An 18,690-nucleotide genomic window follows, 5' to 3' on the forward strand; every position below is an offset into this window, starting at 1 on the left:
TTACAAATGACCGTGTAACACCGGCTTAAGTCACACAAACTGAAACGTTTCTACTCGTTAAAAGTGACGTTGACAACGTCAATAGTTAATATGTGAAATATGACTTTTTCATGCATGACGCAACCCGGAACGAAAACACAGTCGGACGAACAATAACTTCCGTTAAATTAACCTCAACTAAAACGTTGGAAGGAAAACCAGATGAAAGTGTTAACATTGTAATTTTAAATCATATACGTTTTTGAAATGTATTGTAATTAGTAGTTAATGTTGCTTGAGGTGACGTAATGTTGGTTTAAAGAGACGAGACACAACCCGGAACGGAAAAAACCGCCACCGCCGGACGGATAATACAGTCCAGATTCCGTCACACATGAATCGTTTGCTTTCCCAAAAAAACAAACTAAGGAGTGAATTTTGTTCTCATTTTCACTGCTGAACCGACATTTTACTGCCCAACCGACAACTGCGGATGAAAAAGATGAGGGACAATTTAAAGGGAAACCGTGAGTAACCGATAACCACGTTAGCCATGTAGCCACTGAGCTAATATTAGCCATGTCTTCTAAATTCTGATGCTTGACTTGAACTGCGCGTTGTTTGGTTTTTACCACGTTTACATGTTTAAAAACACTGTGATAAACGGACAAGATAGTAGCGCTAACGAGCACTTTAACGGTTGTCAATAATAACGTGACCAAGGAGCACATCGTGTGTGTTTTTTTACGCTTTTGCACAGTATTATCGAGCGATATTGGCTTTATATATTATATAATATAAAATGACCACAACCGTAGGCTAAATAGGCTGCTTGACTTCTATGCTGGCTCCCTCCACAACTATTATTTATTGTACGTTTATTTTATTATTCTTGCTCTATAAAGATATTTATATCAGCTGCGACATGAGTATGAAAAATATTAGGTTCATTTCACCACAGAAGAGACTATATGACCTCTGCAGTTTGTAACATTGTTCTGTTTGAAGTGCATTTAATAATGATACACTTTTGTTTTCATGACTCAGGTCCTCGTCTTCCTCTCTCCGCTCTTCGTCTCCTGGTCTCACCGGTCCGTCTGGTCTCTGCAGCAGTCTGGCAGACCGTAGAGCAGAAGGCAGTGGCTCATTATGGGGTGCTGGAGGAGTTTGTTTCCATGGTTACAGACCTTGTCCCGGAGCTGCTCACCACCCGACAGAGGGCCCAACTGGTCCTGGGCCTGAGAGCGCGGGTGAGAGGACGAAGCGATCAACGTGACACTGGTGTAAAAATATTCAACATAAATGTATGAAATGAAGATGATTCAAGTGTTTTTGTGACTGTTGTTTGTGGTTTCAGCTCATTCTGGAGTTATGTCAGTGTGAAGATTCCGCTCACTCAGAGGTTGTTCAGCCTCACCTGGACAGGATGCAGACGCTAATCCAGGCCTGTGTAAAGGAGGCGAGTTTACATTTTTACAAATGAAAAGAAGCGCTTTATTAAGGTTAATTGGGGACATTTGAATAATGTTCATGTTGTCTCTCACAGGCTGGAACCACAAATGTAGACGTGCCAAACTCAGACTTTGTGGATTTTGTGAAAGACATGTTGAAAGATCCAGAGACGAGAGACAACTTCTATGAGGTGAGAAGATGAATTCAATTCAAGTATGGCTCAGACAACTGCTCGATTAGTCTGTTACTGTACTGTTTCAAAGCTCATCTGTATGTGTGGGGAGTTTGACATTAACAGATGTTGTTTTTCAGACAGTTTTCCCTGAAGAGTTTGGTCCTGCGTTTGACGAAGCTCTGTGCACTCTGACATCGCTGCTTCTGTGCAGACTGGAGAAGTTTCTTCCTCTTCACACTTTCCAACAGGTTCAGAACATGAATATTATCATTAAGCTAAACCTGAAGCCGTTTCCACACGTGAATTCCAGAAAATGTCCAGAGAATTTGGTCCAGACTTTGAGACTTTTATGTTTTTCCTCCTCGTTTCCTCTCAGGTTGCCTCCATGTTTGGCGACGTGTCATCAGTTCTGCAGGACTGTATGGCGCCCGTGTCTCAGGGGGACGAGCTTAGAATCGTCCTGCAGTATCACAAAGAAAACAGTCAGCTTGACCACAATGGCAAGTTTTGTCCAGTTAATTTAAGAAGCAGTTTCACCATTAGATTTCACCCAGCTCTATATCACCAGCAAACCCTGGTCTTCTCTCCCGCCCACCCCCCTTACTGAATGCATTACCCAAATAAAAACCTGGTTCACCAAATCTTCCTCAAACTAAACAGTAACAAAACCGAGGTTCTCCTCATTGGCACTAAATCTACTCTTTCCAAAACCGACAGCTTTTCTCTCACTATCGACAACTCCTCCATTTCACCCTCCCCCAGGTTAAGAGTCTGGGTGTCATCCTTGACAGAACCCTATCCTTTCAGTCCCACATTAATAACATTACCGGGTCTGCCTACTTCCACCTACGAAACATCAATCACCTCCGCCCCTCACTTACCCCCCACACTGCCGCCATCCTTGTCCACAGTCTCGTCACTTCCCGTCTGGACTACTGCAACTCTCTCCTCTTCGGCCTCCCTCAGAAATCCCTCCATATACTTCAACTGGGCAGAATTCAGCTGCCCGTGTCGTAACTCAACCCCCTCCATCCTCCACATCACTCCTGTCCTCCAACAGCTCCACTGGCTCCCGGTTCAGTTCCGTATCCAATTCAAAATCCTCCTATTTGCATTCAAGCCCATCCACAACCTCGCTGCCCCTCTCCGATCTCCTCCATGTTCCCACTCCCTCCCGCACCCTCAGATCCTCTCTCTCCACCCACCTGTCTGTCCCCTCTGCCCGTCTCACCACCACGTCTCTGGAACTCATTACCACCCCAACACAGAAACACTGATTCATTCCCCCAATTCAAATCTCAACTCAAAACACATCTGTTCAAAACTGCCACCTGATCTCAATTGCTCTGCCCCTTTCTGTTATTTTGTTGTTGTTTTCTTTTTATTTAAATGTATATTGTATTTGGGCGGTGTCCTCGAGTGCAGAGAAAGGCACCTTTTAAATAAAATGTGTTGTTGTTGTTGTTATTATTATTATTATTATGATTATGATGTCACTAATTCTTACACACAGGACCTTTAACACAAGTTAAACTGTTCTCTCTCTCCCTCTCTCCAGACGGTTCCTTGGATGGTGCCTGTATTATTTCAGCTCTCAAACTTCACTCTGTAAAAACAACAGTGGCGCGTAGAAAACACGCACAAGACGCCATCTTGGATCAAGTTCCATCACACACGGGGACTGAGGTCGTACCATCGTCTCGTACAACGCAAACAAACACCGACACAATCCCGCAGTGTCGCCCGGTTGAGATAAAACTTCACAAAACTAACTTTGCACCTGGAGACATTATTGAAAGCATCACAAGACGTCTCGGCACATCGCCGTCGACACAGCTCCGACCCGTGAGACAAAACGGAGGTCTGAAGATGAAAACGCTTCTACTTCAAGAGAAAGGAGGACTTTGCGAAGAGGACAAACAAACGTCTCCCTGCAAATGGGTTGTATCGGTCAACGAGGATCCAAGCATCTCCAGGAACGACTCGGCAGAAACGGCTCCTGGCGCTGATTGCAGTGACGATGACTCGTGGTCTTACTATTCGGACGATGACCCTTCCCGTCGCAGTTCCAGTTCGTCTGATTCTTGGTCTTACTACTCGGACGCCGCCTCGTCTTTGGCGTCTCCTGGTAAAACTCCGACTGATTCACTGTCCTGCTCCTCAAATGAGGACCTTTCCTTCAACGGTCCGAAAACTTTATCCTCTTCAGAAATAAACCCCGGAATCCCCGACACGGATTTTGTGGAACGGCTAAAACCGTACAACGCTCACTGCCTTCTCTGCAAGGAGCTCATTAACACAAGTTTGAAAGCTCACATGAAAACGCACTTCCCCTCGGAGAACTACACCTGCCCCTTCTGCAACAAAACATTCAAGCTCTACATGTCTCTACAGAGGCACTTACGGGGAAGCTGCTCAGATTCTACGAGGCAGCAGATCATTGTGGAGAAACCTAAAGTCGCCAAGAACCTTTACAAATGTGACAAATGCCAAGATGCGTATTATGACGATTTTTCCCTGGCCAGGCACAAAATAACCCACCACGAGTTGTACTGCAGCGTGTGCAGGAGGGTGTTACGAGACGCGGCGACGTTGGCGAGACACAAGGCGTCGCACACCACGTTTCAGTGCATCCGCTGCGAGGAGACCTTCACCGTGTTAACGCTGTTACTCAGACACTGCGAGAGGGTCCACCGACTCAGCAGACCGTTCAAATGCATCCACTGCCCCAAGACGTTCCCCAGGCTCCGCGCCCTGATCCTCCATGAGGGGAGACACACGGGTCACCTGCCGTTCCAGTGCGCCCAGTGCGGCTCTCGATTCCGGAGTCACACGGATCTCGTTTACCACGAACGCGTCCACACGAGGGAGAGGCCATGCCTGTGTCCGGTGTGCGGAAAGACGTATTCCCAGAACTCCAGCCTGAGGCGTCACCTGAAAGTCGTCCACAGTGAGTTTCGTAACGAAAAGAAGCATTCCTGCTCGCAGTGTGAGAAGTCCTTCAAGGAGAAAGAATCGCTGAAGAAGCACGAGCAGACCGTCCACCTCAACGAGGGATCGCAGAAGACGCACCAGCAGAGCAGCCACCTCCATGAGGGATCGCTGAAGAAGCACCAGCGGGGAAGCCACGTGATACGGTTTCCGTGTCAAATCTGTGGGAAGTTGTTGTCCCAGTCGTCGGTCGTCAGACACAAACTGATCCACACGGGAGAGAGACCGTATAAATGCACGGTGCCCAGATGTGACAAGAACTTCCGGTCAGGGACTGAGGTGAAGATTCACATCCTCCTGCATCATACGTCGGAGAGGCCGTTCAAATGCAACGTCTGTGGAAAGGGCTTCATAAGGCTGGGATTTCTCAACGAACACACTAAAATACACTCGGGAGAAAAGACGTTTGTTTGTCCCGTATGCGGGAAAGCTTTCCTCAAGCTCTACCTCATGAGGGCACACAAAAAGAAGGTTCATGCATTTGCTAAACAGTGAATCTAAGGCCCCGGTCACACCTGGTATTAAACCAGAACTATGCAGGACCCTGATTAAACCGTCATTGTGATGGTTAAATGTCTTGTTGTAGGGAGATAGGGGGCTGTCTCCACTGACCCCTACTGGCTGTTCGAGTAAAACCAGACGTCAGCAGATCAGGTTCTGTTTTTCCACTGTGGGCAGGGTCAACTGCCGTGACTTTGTTTTTATATGCAGTTATTTTCCATGTACTGAATCATCAGAATCGGTTAATTAAAAAGATTCGCCATCTAGATCAAGATTCCATCTGTGGGTCCCGACCCAGTGTTTGGGAGTCACTGCTCTGAAGTAAGCTACAAGAAAAGCAAACAAATCATCATGTAAATGTTTTTTTTTTTTAAAGACACCGTTCTGTCTAATTTCACTGTATCTTGTGCTGTCGTTGTGTGGAGATTACCAAGCTCGAATTGGAACTTCAAAAAAAAGTGTTTTGTAAGCAGCTCGATCATAAAATGTATGTCTGCGTAAAGTGTGTGCTATCTAAACAATATGCTCACTGCGTTACCTCACTGTGAGACACATGTATTTTGACAGAAAATCTAAAGTTTGTAAACATTTCTGAGTGAGTCCATCGAGAAAAACAGCTGTTTTAACGTCACAGCACACAGGAGTTGTCACCTCAGTGACACAAACTGAACACACATTAGAGGCAGCAGTAGACCAGCAGCTCACTGATTTTCTTGATGGGATTTGGTGTGGGAGAGTTAGAATGGTTAAAACCTTAAGTTTCGTGTTGGAAAAGTCTTTCTAATGGTGAGATAAAGCAGTCAGTGTAATGATATTGTAGGTTTCAGCAGGAGTGGTTTTTATTGAGGTGATTTTTGTGGCTAAAATGTGTTTTCTCTGGTGTCATGTTGTTCTCTTCAAAAGAAAAAAAACACTGAGCTATCACAACTTATTAAAAAAAAATGTAAATATTGCGGTTCTGACCGTTATTTTATTTTTGGGGGGGCAAATGCGTGTCGTCGTCTTGTTTCAGTAGGAAAGAAGCGGAGTCTTCATGGAACTGTCCAGAACGCGCATGACGTAACCCGGACGAAAACACAGGCGGACGAATGAGGACGGTTAGTTTCCGTGAAATTAATCTCAACTAAAATGTTGGACGAAAAAAAGGGATGAAAGTGTTAAAAAGTAATTCAAACTGATATACGTAGTTAAAGTATATTGTAATCCATAGCTAATGTCGTTCGGGGTGCGGTTTATAGTCACCGTCGTGACTCGACGAAACACGACCCGGAACTAGAAACAATGCCGGACGGATAATGAAGTCCAGATTCCGTCACATGAATCTTTAGCTTTCACAGAAATATAAGACCTAAAGGGCGGGAAGGAGTGACGTGTATCTAATAAAACCTAAAACATTTTACTGCTGAATCGACAACAGCGGATAAAAAAGATGAGGGATAATTTAAAGGGAAACTGTAAGTAACCGATCACCAAGTCAGCTAGCCATGTAGCCACTGAGCTAATATTAGCATGTATCGTTCCTGATACTCGATAAGGGAATAAACTACTCGTTTAAATAAAAACAAGTAACACACTTGCATGTTTAAGCACATGTTGCCACTGTCATGTGATAAAGTACACGTTTGACGGGTGTACCTATTAAATGGACCACACTTTTGCAAGATATTATCGACTGATATTGGCTTTAAAATGTATAACCGGATATCGGCAAACTAGCATCTGCCAATATTACATTACATTACATGTCATTTAGCAGACGCTTTTATCCAAAGCGACTTAGTGTTATAAGTGCATTTAAACATTTGTGTACAAGGTCTGTAACCATGGAATATGACCGATGAGTTCATCAGCAGGCTTTTTGAAGATATGCATTATATAATAATGATACACTTTTGTTTTCATGACTCAGGTCCTCGTCTTCCTCTCTCCGCTCTTCGTCTCCTGGTCTCACCGGTCCGTCTGGTCTCTGCAGCAGTCTGGCAGACCGTAGAGCAGAAGGCAGTGGCTCATTATGGGGTGCTGGAGGAGTTTGTTTCCATGGTTACAGACCTTGTCCCGGAGCTGCTCACCACCCGACAGAGGGCCCAACTGGTCCTGGGCCTGAGAGCGCGGGTGAGAGGACGAAGCGATCAACGTGACACTGGTGTAAAAATATTCAACATAAATGTATGAAATGAAGATGATTCAAGTGTTTTTGTGACTGTTGTTTGTGGTTTCAGCTCATTCTGGAGTTATGTCAGTGTGAAGATTCCGCTCACTCAGAGGTTGTTCAGCCTCACCTGGACAGGATGCAGACGCTAATCCAGGCCTGTGTAAAGGAGGCGAGTTTACATTTTTTCAAATGAAAAGAAGCGCTTTATTAAGGTTAATTGCGGACATTTGAATAATGTTCATGTTGTCTCTCACAGGCTGGAACCACAAATGTAGACGTGCCAAACTCAGACTTTGTGGATTTTGTGAAAGACATGTTGAAAGATCCAGAGACGAGAGACAACTTCTATGAGGTGAGAAGATGAATTCAATTCAAGTATGGCTCAAACAACTGCTCGATTAGTCTGTTACTGTACTGTTTCAAAGCTCATCTGTATGTGTGGGGAGTTTGACATTAACAGATGTTGTTTTTCAGACAGTTTTCCCTGAAGAGTTTGGTCCTGCGTTTGACGAAGCTCTGTGCACTCTGACATCGCTGCTTCTGTGCAGACTGGAGAAGTTTCTTCCTCTTCACACTTTCCAACAGGTTCAGAACATGAATATTATCATTAAGCTAAACCTGAAGCCGTTTCCACACGTGAATTCCAGAAAATGTCCAGAGAATTTGGTCCAGACTTTGAGACTTTTATGTTTTTCCTCCTCGTTTCCTCTCAGGTTGCCTCCATGTTTGGTGACGTGTCATCAGTTCTGCAGGACTGTATGGCGCCCGTGTCTCAAGGGGACGAGCTTAGAATCGTCCTGCAGTATCACAAAGAAAACAGTCAGCTTGACCACAATGGCAAGTCCAGTTAATTTTGTTGATGAAGAAATGGCTCCAAACTGTTGTGAAGAGTGTTTTTCAAACTTCTTTTTTCCCCACTTTCCAGACGGTTCCTTGGATGGTGCCTGTATTATTTCAGCTCTCAAATTTCACTCTGTAAAAACAACAGTGGCGTGTAGAAAACAAGCACAAGACGCCATCTTGGATCAAGTTCCATCGCACACAGGGACAGAGGTCGTACCGTCACCTCGTACAACACAAACAAACACCGACACAGTCCCACAATGTCACCCAATTGGGATAAAACACAGTGTCCAGCTCAATCCTGCCTGCAAATCTGCCCAGAGGAAAGAAAAAACATCCACAGTGGTTGTGTCTGTCAACAAGAATCCAAGCATCTCCAGGAATGACTCAGCAAATACAGCTCCTGACACTAACTGCAGTGAAGATGACTCGTGGTCTTACTACTCGGACGATGATCCTTTCTGTCGCAGTCCCAGTTCGTCGGATTCTTGGTCTTACTACTCGGACACCGCCTCGTCTTTGGTGTCTCCCGGTAAAAGTTCGACTGGGTATGATTCACCGTCAGGCTGCTCAGATGAGGACCCTCCCTACAAGCGTCAGAAAACTTTGTCCTCTTCAAAAAGAAAGCCAGGAATCGCTGACACGGATGTTGCCGCACAGAAAAAAAACCACTACACTTACTGCTTTATCTGCAAGAAACGTATAAACATGAGCCTGAGAGGTCACATGAAAACGCACTTCCCCTCGGGGAACTACACCTGCCCTCGCTGCAACAAGAGATTTAAGCTCTACATGTCTTTACAGAGGCACTTGCAGAAAATTTGCTTCGAGTCTACGAGGCAGCAGGTGAACGCGGGGAGTCCGGAGGTCGCCAAGAACCTTCACAAATGTGACAAATGCCAAGATGCGTTTAGTTACAAAGTTTCCCTGGCCAGGCACAAAATAACCCACCACGAGTTGTACTGCAGCGTGTGCAGGAGGGTGTTACGGGACGCGGCGACGTTAGCGCGACACAAGGCCTCGCACACCGCGTTTAAGTGCATCCGCTGTAACGAGACCTTCACTCTCTTTCTGCTGCTACTCAGACACTGTGAGAACGTCCACAAAATTGGCAAACCGTTCAAATGCGACCACTGCCCGAAGACGTTCCCCAAGCTCCGTGTCCTGATCCTCCACGAGTGGAAGCACACGGGTCACCTGCCGTTCCAGTGCGCCCAGTGCGGCTCTCGATTCCGATGTGACACGGATCTCCTTCTCCACGAACGCGTCCACACGAGGGAGAGGCCCTTCCTGTGTCCGGAGTGCGGCAAGACGTTTGCCCAGAATTCCAACCTGATACGTCACATGAATCTCATCCACGGTGAGTTTCGGAACGAAAAGAAGCATTCGTGCTCGCAGTGTGAGAAGTCCTTCAAGGAGAAAGGATCACTGAAGAAGCACCAGCGGACCAGCCACCTCAAAGAGCTGTTCCGGTATCCGTGTCCGCACTGTGGGAAGCTGGTGTCCCGGTCGACGCTTGTCAGACATGAACTGATCCACACTGGAGAGAGACCTTTTAAATGCACGGTGGCAGAATGTGGCAAGGCCTTCAGGTCGGCAACTGAGGTGAAGAATCACGTCCTGTTACATCACACGTCGGAGAGGCCGTTCAGATGTGATGTCTGTGGCAAGGGCTTCACAAGGAAGGGGTTTCTCACCGCACACGCCAAAATACACTTGGGAGAAAGGCCTTTTGTTTGTCCCACATGCGGGAAAGCTTTCCTCAAACTCTACAGCATGGAGAGACACAAAAAGCTGGTTCATACAGTTGTTAAAGAGTAAATCTACAGCCCCAATCTCACCTGGTATTAACCCTTCAGGTGACCCTGGACAGGTCACCAGTCCATGGTTTTTGAATTTTCTTGTTATCATGAATGGTTTTAGGAGTTACGGTAACAGATGGGTTAAAGTAGAGCTATGCAGGACCCTAAGTAATTGGATCACTCAGGACAGATGTTCATACCAGGTCTTAACGTGGTCTACCTCACATCGTGAACCTGCAGAAGCTCTGAGACAAACTTTGTCATGGTGTTTGTGATTCATTATGAACCACAGACTGTGATGTTGTAATAAAATTGCACCAAATTAACTTTTGTAATGTCAGATTTCCTGATGTTTATATTTATGCAGAAAAAAGCATGGAAAAAATATTAATCTGTACTTAATTAATCTGTGGGTAGTAAATTAAGAAGCCCATTGAGCCGACTCAAATGTGGGTATAAAAAGGTGAATTCAGCAGTCTTGTATAAAGTACACAAAAGTATGTCACCAGGAAATGACTTTGGTAGAAGTGTTGGTCACTTTCTTCATAATATTAAGTATCAAAAGTAATTTTCTGATATATGGTGATGTAATAAATGTGTTAAGCACTTGTACAGTTCGTTCCGTGAAAGGAAAAAAAAGAAGAAGACGCGGAACCAATCACTGACTGCCAGCAGTCGGAGTGTAACCCGGGACGGACCGCAGGGAAACAGTTGACGCACAAAGCTCGTCAGTGTAGCTTAGCGTCGCTCTCTGGGTGGTAGCCGCTTTAAATTCGCCGCGTTCAGCCTGTGGCGCACAAACAAACTCCGGTCACGGTGACTGTGATGTGACTGCTCCCACTCCCACGATGGACGGAGTTATTTCACACTTACACGGTGAGTGGAGCCCGGGGAAAGACGCGTTTGTTTGGCTAGGCCGCGACATAGCCCGCGCGCGGGAATAGCATCGCTAACTGTGAAGTTAAAATAGTTGTTTGATTTTTTTTCCCACACTTAGCGACACGTTGAAATAAACGCTAAATACCCGATGTCCTCGAGTGGTTCGTCCTGGATTTAAAGTGGTGACGCGTTTTAACCGCGGTACTTAAAAAGTTACAGTGGCGATTTTTATGCTAATGCTAGCTGTCGGCTCCGCCATCTTGGCTAATGCTAACAGTAGCTTCGGACTGGTTATGACTGTGTTTTTAAGTGTTGTGTAAATATTTAATTTGTTCGGAAATATATTTATGTCTCTATATTTTCCAGACATGTTTCGTGGTTTTAAATAAGTGCTGAACGGTTTTAAAATGAATGTCCAATTGTAATTATTACCTGAAATTGCGATTGTGGTACGATTCGTGATGTTAGAAGGGGAGGGAGTGGCGATTTGTGTTTTCTTCGGCCTGGAGAATATGATACGATAGTCATTTTATTAGAACATACGGTTATAATACATTAACATACATTATAAGATCAGCAGACGACTTTATTAATCCCTTTGGGAGGTTCCCTCAGGGAAATTAAAAGCTCCAACATTCACACACAGCACTGTTAAAATTAGAGTCACACTTTACAGGAGCCCGGAGAGAGAAACACCTCAGGCACAAAACACCATAAAATATAGAATAGAAAAGTAAAATAAAACATAAAATAAAAATTAACTACGCTATATATATGTGTATATATGTGTGTGTAGATATATATATATATATATATGTGTATATACATACATGTATATGTGTAGAGCAATTAACGGTTAACAGTAAACCGTAATAGGCAGTGTTATATTTAAAGTGCAGTGTAACAACGTGATGATTGATCAAAGTGGCAGTGTGCAGTGGAGACAATTACGCGCTGTCTAACCATATTAAATCGTTGAACCCTGTACCGTAGGCTAATTAGTAATTGTCCGTATTCATGAGTTCATGAAAAGTAAATATATTGTCTGATTTAGATTTGTATCACTTTTTTTTAACACTGCCAGTTTTACAGCATCTGTACTGAAAACTGAATAAACTACAAAATAACATTTTAATAACAGTAAATAAGATGCATTAATGAGATGAATGTTTATGGTAAATTGAGAAAACAAAGGTAAAAATGATTACAGTGTGATATTTGTGCAGATCAGTGAGAAACAAACATGTTCTCTTCAGTCTGTGGAATAAGACGTGTAAAATGTCCAGTCCTAGATTTCATGACATTGAAACTGTGTTCTCCGTCTCCAGGTCCCTCTCTTCCACTCTCCACCCTGCGTCTCCTGGTCCCGCCTATCCGTCTCGTCTCCGCGGCAATATGGCAAACGGTGGAGCAGAAAATCGTGTCAGACTATGGGCTGCTCGAGGAGTTTGTGTTCATGGTCACGGAGATCGTTCCCCAGCTGCTGTCCCCACGGCAGCGAGCCGAACTCATTCTGGGTCTGAGGGCTCGGGTAAGACACGCCCACTCTGTGTATAGAGTAGGCATGGGCCGGTATGAGATTCTGATGGTATGATAACCTCAGGCAAAAATATCACGGTTTCACAGTATTATGATGACAGCTCTATAATGTGTATTTTAAACATCTGTATTTAAAAACAAAAAAGGAAAAAACTTTTCCATTGAACAGTCTTTTATGAAGGAAAATTTGAGTGCTTTTGAAACTGTGACTTTTTCATACCGTGGTATACCTTGAAACCAGTAACCGGCCCATGCCTAGTATAGAGTCAATAACCGTGAGCACACGCTCACACTTAAACTTTGAAACGTTTGGCATCGCAAAATGTTTTGCCTTTTAATATCAATATAATTTATTTAATAAGTGAATGTAGTCTTTTTTAAATATCTTTGTTATTGATGTTTTTGTGAAAGTCGAATGATATGGGATTTTTTACAGAATCTGAGCAGCTTGCGGCCGATATTGATGCAACATTTTTGTTAATTGGCCCACTTATTTTTCCAATTTTCTCCTTCTGATACAAATACTATAAAAACATTCAGTTATATACCGTAATTTCCTTAAAAATGACATAAAACAGATACTAAATACATGAAATTCAGAAAAACAAAACTTGTGGATCAAAACATGTTTTATTTTATTAATTAATACAAGTTCTCACTTACATGTAAATGTTTTGTGGATTTGATTTGCGCCATGTAACAAAGAAATCATTAAAAGTGAATCATTTTGGTTTGTGGACAAAATTAAATTCATTTAGTCATGAAAGTCATCGTTAGTTGTCGCCCCATTAGCAACATTTTTCAAGTTTCTTTGAACAAATATGCGTAATTTGTAGCAGATAAATAATCATTGGTCAGTGCAGATTATTAAAAATGGCTGGAGGTTTGATTGCACTCTTTAATGTTGTCTAGAGTTGTCCGTCCACTGTCCCCCCTCCAGTGAATAGCAATTTTGATTAGGTTTTCCCCCCTTCTGTTCCCTCACTGCAGCTCATCCTTGAGTTGTGTCGCTCTGACGACACGGCCGACCTCCAGGTCATTCAGCCTCATCTGGACCGGATGCAGACGCTCACGTCGCTGTGGAGCCCTGAGGTGAGTCCCAACCAGGGAACACTCACTGCAATACCAAACAAGTGTTTTACCAATGACCCTGCATTACTTCTAGAGTATTCAGATATTCCATGAATGATACCGTCGAGTATTCAAATAGTGTTTTGTTTTTTAGTGTCTGAACCAGCAGCAGAAAATAAAGTGTGTCAATCTATGTTTCACGACAGACTGAAAACGGAGAACAAAACAAACCCGACTCTCATTTCATGGGCCTCGTCCGAAATCTGCTCCAGGATCCCACAGAGAGAACCAACTTTTTCCAGGTATTTTTTGTCTTTGTCTTCGTTTTTATTACATGCTCTTAATTTGAGAATACAATTTCAAGTCTGAGCAGCTATGATAGAGATTGACAGATTTCTTGGCTCTTCCAGGACGTTTTCCCGGGCGACTTTGGTCCCACGTATGACAAAGCCATCCAGACTCTGATGTGGCTTTTTCTGTCCAGACTTGAAAAGCTTCTTCCCGTTCAAACCCTTCAGCAGGTAACAAGAATGAATACATTACCACAGTGTCTAAAATTGAGCAACACTTATTGGTGTAAGTTGCAGCTGAATATCCCCCACCTGACTCTTCTCTAGTATGTAGCCTTCAAAAGATGTTTTGAAAGATGTTTGTCCATTGTGGGCTCCTGTAAATGTGCGTTCCATTCTGTTTTCCGACTACAAAGAATTTGGGTTTCCTTTTACTTTTAGCAGCACTTTTGTCTTGTTTCACAGTAAATCTAAATGACGTAATGTAAATCAGTCGTACACATTACTGTCTCATTTTTATCCGTAGACATGTTGCTACGCTATTTGTGGGATACTTTTGTCTCCTTGTTTTCCCCACTAATCTCTGTCAGCTATGACAAATTCTGCCAAATTAAAATAGTTTTAATCTCTGGACCTCTTACACTTTTCACTTTGCTTTTGTCAGATCGCGTCTTTGCTCAGCAACGCCTCGTCTGTCCTGGGTGAATGTATGGAGACGATGGCGCAACCTCAGGAGCTGAAGACGCTGCTGGACTCTTACAAAGACCTCACTCAGTTAGAGGATATCGGTGAGTCACTCAAGATTATTGATCACTTTGTTGTTTGTGAAAAATATTACTACCATTTTATACCCACCCAACATTTAAATGATGACATTGTCAAATGCCTCTTTTTGTCCACATGCTGGACAGATATCCAGTGTTCTGTTAGAGGAGTGAAATAAACCGGAAGATATCCGACACTAAAACTGATTGTTGAGGTGGTTGGAGATCGAGTTATAACCCTCCACTTCTCATATTTATCAAACTATTTTCTAGTTACAAAAGTTCTAAATATTTAGCTCCTTCTGTAATCTAAACTGTGTTTTTTGTCAATTTAGTAACAATGAAAAAATACTGTTTTCTTTTCAGAATCCTGCATCGTAGAAAGTGGCATCTTGTCCGTTCTCTGCCTCCCGTCTGAAGAACGAGTCATGATCATCAACGACCAAACGGAAACGGACGCCGTCTACACGGTCTGCACAGAGATGGAGGTGGAGACCGAGAACAAAGAGACATACACGGAGGCAACCGTGACCTCGGACCAGTGGTTCGGTATCGGCGGCGAAGTGAAGACGGAGATTGGCGCCGAAGGCACCACAGCCGACGAGAGCGAGATGGCCGATGTGCACCACGATGACCAGTCTGGAACGCTGATGATCGGGGAGGACGGCCAGGTGACGGTGCTGGATGACACGGAGAAGAAGCCAAACAGACGCGGGAGGAAGAAGAAGCAACCCACGCACGAAGAGCCGGATTACGACGTTCTGTGGGAGAGACCCGTGCGAAAGAACCGCGGACTCAAGATGAAAGGCTACCTGTCGCAGTGGAGGAAATCTTCAAGGACGCAGAGCAGCAATGCTGTGAACACCACCTCGAAAACGTTCACCCGATCCCAAGCGCCAAATAAGAGCAACGACTTGGACGAGAGAACGTGCAAAGTGTGCGGCCTCGTGGTGAGACAGGCCAAGTTCTTACCGCGACACATGAGCAGACACTCGAAGGACGACCCGTTTTCCTGTTCGGTGTGTAAAAGGTTTTATAAGAGCTTACGTTACTTGCAGCAGCACAGATGTCAAGGTCTGACGGGTAAGAAGAAGCCTGGCAGGAAACCAAAGGTGCAGGTGACGGAAGAGGACAAGGCTGAAGAGGCGTCCAGCGGGGTTCCCTGCGACGCAGCCGCCGAGGATCCACCGGCAGACGACACCGAGCAGGACCCGGACTACACACCCTCAGAGAGGAAGTCCTCCAAAGACCAAAGTCCGGAAGGAAACAAGAGCATTCTAGAAGGTCCGTTCTTCTGTCAGCACTGCAGTGCTGAGTTCAAGTGCAGACAGACTTTTCGGTTCCACATGAGAAACATTTGCTACACCGAGCAGCAGGTGGATCCCGAGACGTCCGAGGACATCAAGCGCTGTTTCAGGTGCGACGAGTGCGGCAAGGTGTTCCGATACAAATCGACCCTGGAGTCGCACAGACAGACGCACAACCCGCTCTACTGCGAGGTGTGCACCAAACTGGTCCGAGACCCCGAGGCCCTGGTGATGCACAAAGAATCACACACGCCATTTCAGTGCAACCAGTGCGACGAGAGCTTCCTCGTTTTCAAGGCTCTTCACAAGCACTACATCGACGTCCACAACCCCACCGAGCCGTTCACCTGCACCCACTGTCAGACCACGTTCCCCAGTCTGAAGCGGTTCATCCGACATGAGTGGAAGCACACCGGCTACCAGCCGTTCCAGTGCTCCTACTGCACCAAGAGGTTCCGCTCGTTCTCCGACCTCGTGGAGCACCAGAAGAAGCACACCAAGGCGTATCCGTTCCTGTGCTGGGAGTGTGGCAAGAAGTTCAGGCACAGCGTCACGCTGACGAGGCACGTGGAGCGCGTGCACAACGCCGGCGAACCCGTACTGGACAAACCCCTGCCGACGTTCACCTGCGCACAGTGCGGGAAGACGTTCACGTCCAGGAGGTGCCTCCTGAAACACGACAACTTCCACCACAAGGGGATGCGGTTCCCGTGCGAGCACTGTGGGAAGGGATTCTTTGGCAAGGACGCACTCGTGAGGCACACACTGATTCACACGGGCGAGCGGCCCTTCAAGTGCGACGACTGCGACAAATCCTTCAGGTCCTCGGCCGAGCTGAAGATACACAGGCGGTACCACACCGGGGAGCGGCCGTTCAAATGCAACATTTGCGAGAAGGGTTTCGTCCAGTCGTGCTTCCTGACGTTGCACATGCGAACCCACACGGGAGAGCGGCCGTATGTTTGCGCCGTGTGTAGCAAAGGCTTTTCGAGTCTTCACGGCCTAAAGAGACACAGGAGGCTTGTTCATGCGTAGTCAATGCTAACGCTAACTAGTTGGGAATCCAGAGTCGGCATTTCTAAGGATTTTATATTCTTCTGCTTCCACATCGTTCTTGGTCACTCAAGGTTTCAAACATTCTGAAATCAAACGTTCAGCTTCTCCAGGACGTTCATGCTCACATCCGAAACTTTTTTTTGCCCCCGTGGAAAACTGTCGTAACCGAAAACGAGGCGGAAGACCAAACAAGAACAACCCTTGGTCGTACTCTCCGTTCCCAACTGCAACTTGATGTTGATGTCCCAACTTTGATGTTCTCTAACTGATGGAGGTCAGAGGTCGCTTAACTGGATGAACTGCTGACCTCTGGGTCACAAACTCCTGTTACTGTTGATGAGCGTGTTTGACAGATTCAGTTTCTTGAAGACGTTCACCACATTTCCACCCTGGCCTGAGTCGTTAGGAGACGCTGTGTGACTGTATAGTGTGTTATAAATATGTATAATAAAAAAAGAAAAGAAAGAACTTTGTATTTTTTACAGGGGAAAAAAAGCATTTAGCTCTACATAAGATTAATATGTAAATGATGTGACCACTTGATTCCTTTGGGAATCGTTTCCTTCTTGAATAAATTCAGAGTGTGACTCCAGCGTGTTTGGTTTACTGAAACGTGATGTAACACGGGTAAGGCAGTGTGCCTCATGCTAGTTTTATAAAAACTATTAGTATTTGTTGAAATAACTTTTTCAGATGGTCAATTTTACTTAAATCCCCCTCATATCCCAACTACTTATGGCACATTTCCACCGGCTCTACTCGCCTCGCCACTTCACAGTTTAAGTAGCGTTTCCTCTAGCCACTAGTACCTGGTACCAGGTACTAGTTTTAGTACCTGCTCTGGTGAGGTTCCAAACATGCTTAAGCAGGTACTATGGGATGATTGGTCAGACTGCCGGCCGCTGACTGGCCAGAGTCCCGTCACAGGAAGAGACGTCCCACACATAAATCAAGCCGAACTGTAGATCACTTAAAACTGCTTACCAATCCTTACAACGTGGGTTATTCTCCAACAACTACCAGGGAAACCTCTATATTTAACAGCAGTCTTTTAAAGTGGAGTGGTGTATTTAGGGACAGAGCCGCTGATAGCAAGTCACAGGCCGCTGTAGTCTGGAGTAGGAGGCTGTACTCTGGAGACGTGGACAAAAATCAAGCCGAAGAGTGACGAATTGTAGATAAATTAAAACTACTTAACAATCCTTAAAACGTGGATTAATCTTCAACAACTACAGAAGTCTGGTGTAAAGTCACGTGTGTGTGTGTGTCGCGTATAAAACGAAGTCACCGCATAAAACTCATGTTTTCTGAGTGAATGATGTCATTTCTATGGAAATGACATCATTTTTCAAATCATTTTTTAGCTCTTCTAAACTAACTTTTTGCTGGTTTTCTGAATTAGATCGTTTTTCATACCAAATTAAAATTTAAATTTCATATTACTTTTTTTAACAAGATCATTTTCTTCATAATTAATAAATCCTAGCTGTTTTTATGGATTAATGAGTTTCGCTGCATTTAATGAATTTATAAATGAGGTAATTGTTTTCATATAATAATATTCCACTCTTTTTCTTAATTAATAAAACAACAGGATAATTTTAAATGTTAAAAATACATGTTAGTTAAACTTTCTGAATAAAAAGATATTTTCCTAGTGAATGGAATGCACTTCTGTAAATCAAATAGTCGCGACTACTAGTTATTTGAAAAAAATAGTATTAAAAATACAATTTAAAAAGAAAAGACTTCCACCCCAGATGGGACTCGAACCCACAATCCCTGGCTTAGGAGGCCAGTGCCTTATCCATTAGGCCACTGGGGCTCGTTGCAAGCCGTCGTCACGCTTTGCCTATAAAAATCTACAGCGAGTACATATACATCGTTTG

The 18,690-nt window shown here is 44.6% G+C and overlaps 3 protein-coding genes and 1 non-coding gene across 6 annotated transcripts; 3 read left to right on the plus strand and 1 right to left on the minus strand.

Annotated features, from left to right (window-relative positions):
• Positions 1–156: 156 nt before the first annotated feature.
• Positions 157–5,370, plus strand: LOC131448140 (zinc finger protein 287-like). 2 transcript variants are annotated; one of them, XM_058620282.1, is made up of 7 exons: positions 157–506; positions 1,027–1,229; positions 1,337–1,438; positions 1,526–1,621; positions 1,744–1,854; positions 1,983–2,106; positions 3,165–5,370. In XM_058620282.1, exons 1-7 carry the CDS (start codon positions 473–475, stop codon positions 5,090–5,092), a joined length of 2,598 nt encoding a protein of 865 aa, XP_058476265.1. In that variant the 5' UTR covers positions 157–472; the 3' UTR covers positions 5,093–5,370. The 2 variants fall into 2 exon arrangements, with proteins under 2 accessions (XP_058476265.1, XP_058476266.1); XM_058620283.1 differs by lacking the exon at positions 157–506 and adding an exon at positions 656–851.
• An 861-nt stretch (positions 5,371–6,231) lies between these two features.
• LOC131448141 (zinc finger protein 91-like) lies at positions 6,232–10,221 on the plus strand. 2 transcript variants are annotated; one of them, XM_058620285.1, is made up of 7 exons: positions 6,232–6,262; positions 7,008–7,210; positions 7,318–7,419; positions 7,507–7,602; positions 7,725–7,835; positions 7,964–8,087; positions 8,176–10,221. In XM_058620285.1, exons 1-7 carry the CDS (start codon positions 6,247–6,249, stop codon positions 9,912–9,914), a joined length of 2,391 nt encoding a protein of 796 aa, XP_058476268.1. In that variant the 5' UTR covers positions 6,232–6,246; the 3' UTR covers positions 9,915–10,221. The 2 variants fall into 2 exon arrangements, with proteins under 2 accessions (XP_058476268.1, XP_058476267.1); XM_058620284.1 differs by lacking the exon at positions 6,232–6,262 and adding an exon at positions 6,337–6,552.
• Positions 10,222–10,569: 348 nt separating this feature from the next.
• Positions 10,570–17,393, plus strand: LOC131448139 (zinc finger protein 271-like). Its single transcript, XM_058620281.1, has 7 exons — positions 10,570–10,771; positions 12,103–12,305; positions 13,304–13,405; positions 13,591–13,686; positions 13,795–13,905; positions 14,339–14,462; positions 14,805–17,393. The coding sequence occupies exons 1-7, from the start codon at positions 10,744–10,746 to the stop codon at positions 16,778–16,780; spliced, it is 2,640 nt and encodes an 879-aa protein (XP_058476264.1). The 5' UTR covers positions 10,570–10,743; the 3' UTR covers positions 16,781–17,393.
• A 1,160-nt stretch (positions 17,394–18,553) lies between these two features.
• trnar-ccu (transfer RNA arginine (anticodon CCU)) lies at positions 18,554–18,626 on the minus strand. Its single transcript has one exon. It is a non-coding gene; the product is annotated as a tRNA-Arg (tRNA).
• Positions 18,627–18,690: the final 64 nt, after the last annotated feature.

The sequence above is a fragment of the Solea solea genome, chromosome 21 (assembly GCF_958295425.1).
Source record: "Solea solea chromosome 21, fSolSol10.1, whole genome shotgun sequence".
In the NCBI taxonomy this organism is placed as follows: Eukaryota; Metazoa; Chordata; class Actinopteri; order Pleuronectiformes; family Soleidae; genus Solea; species Solea solea.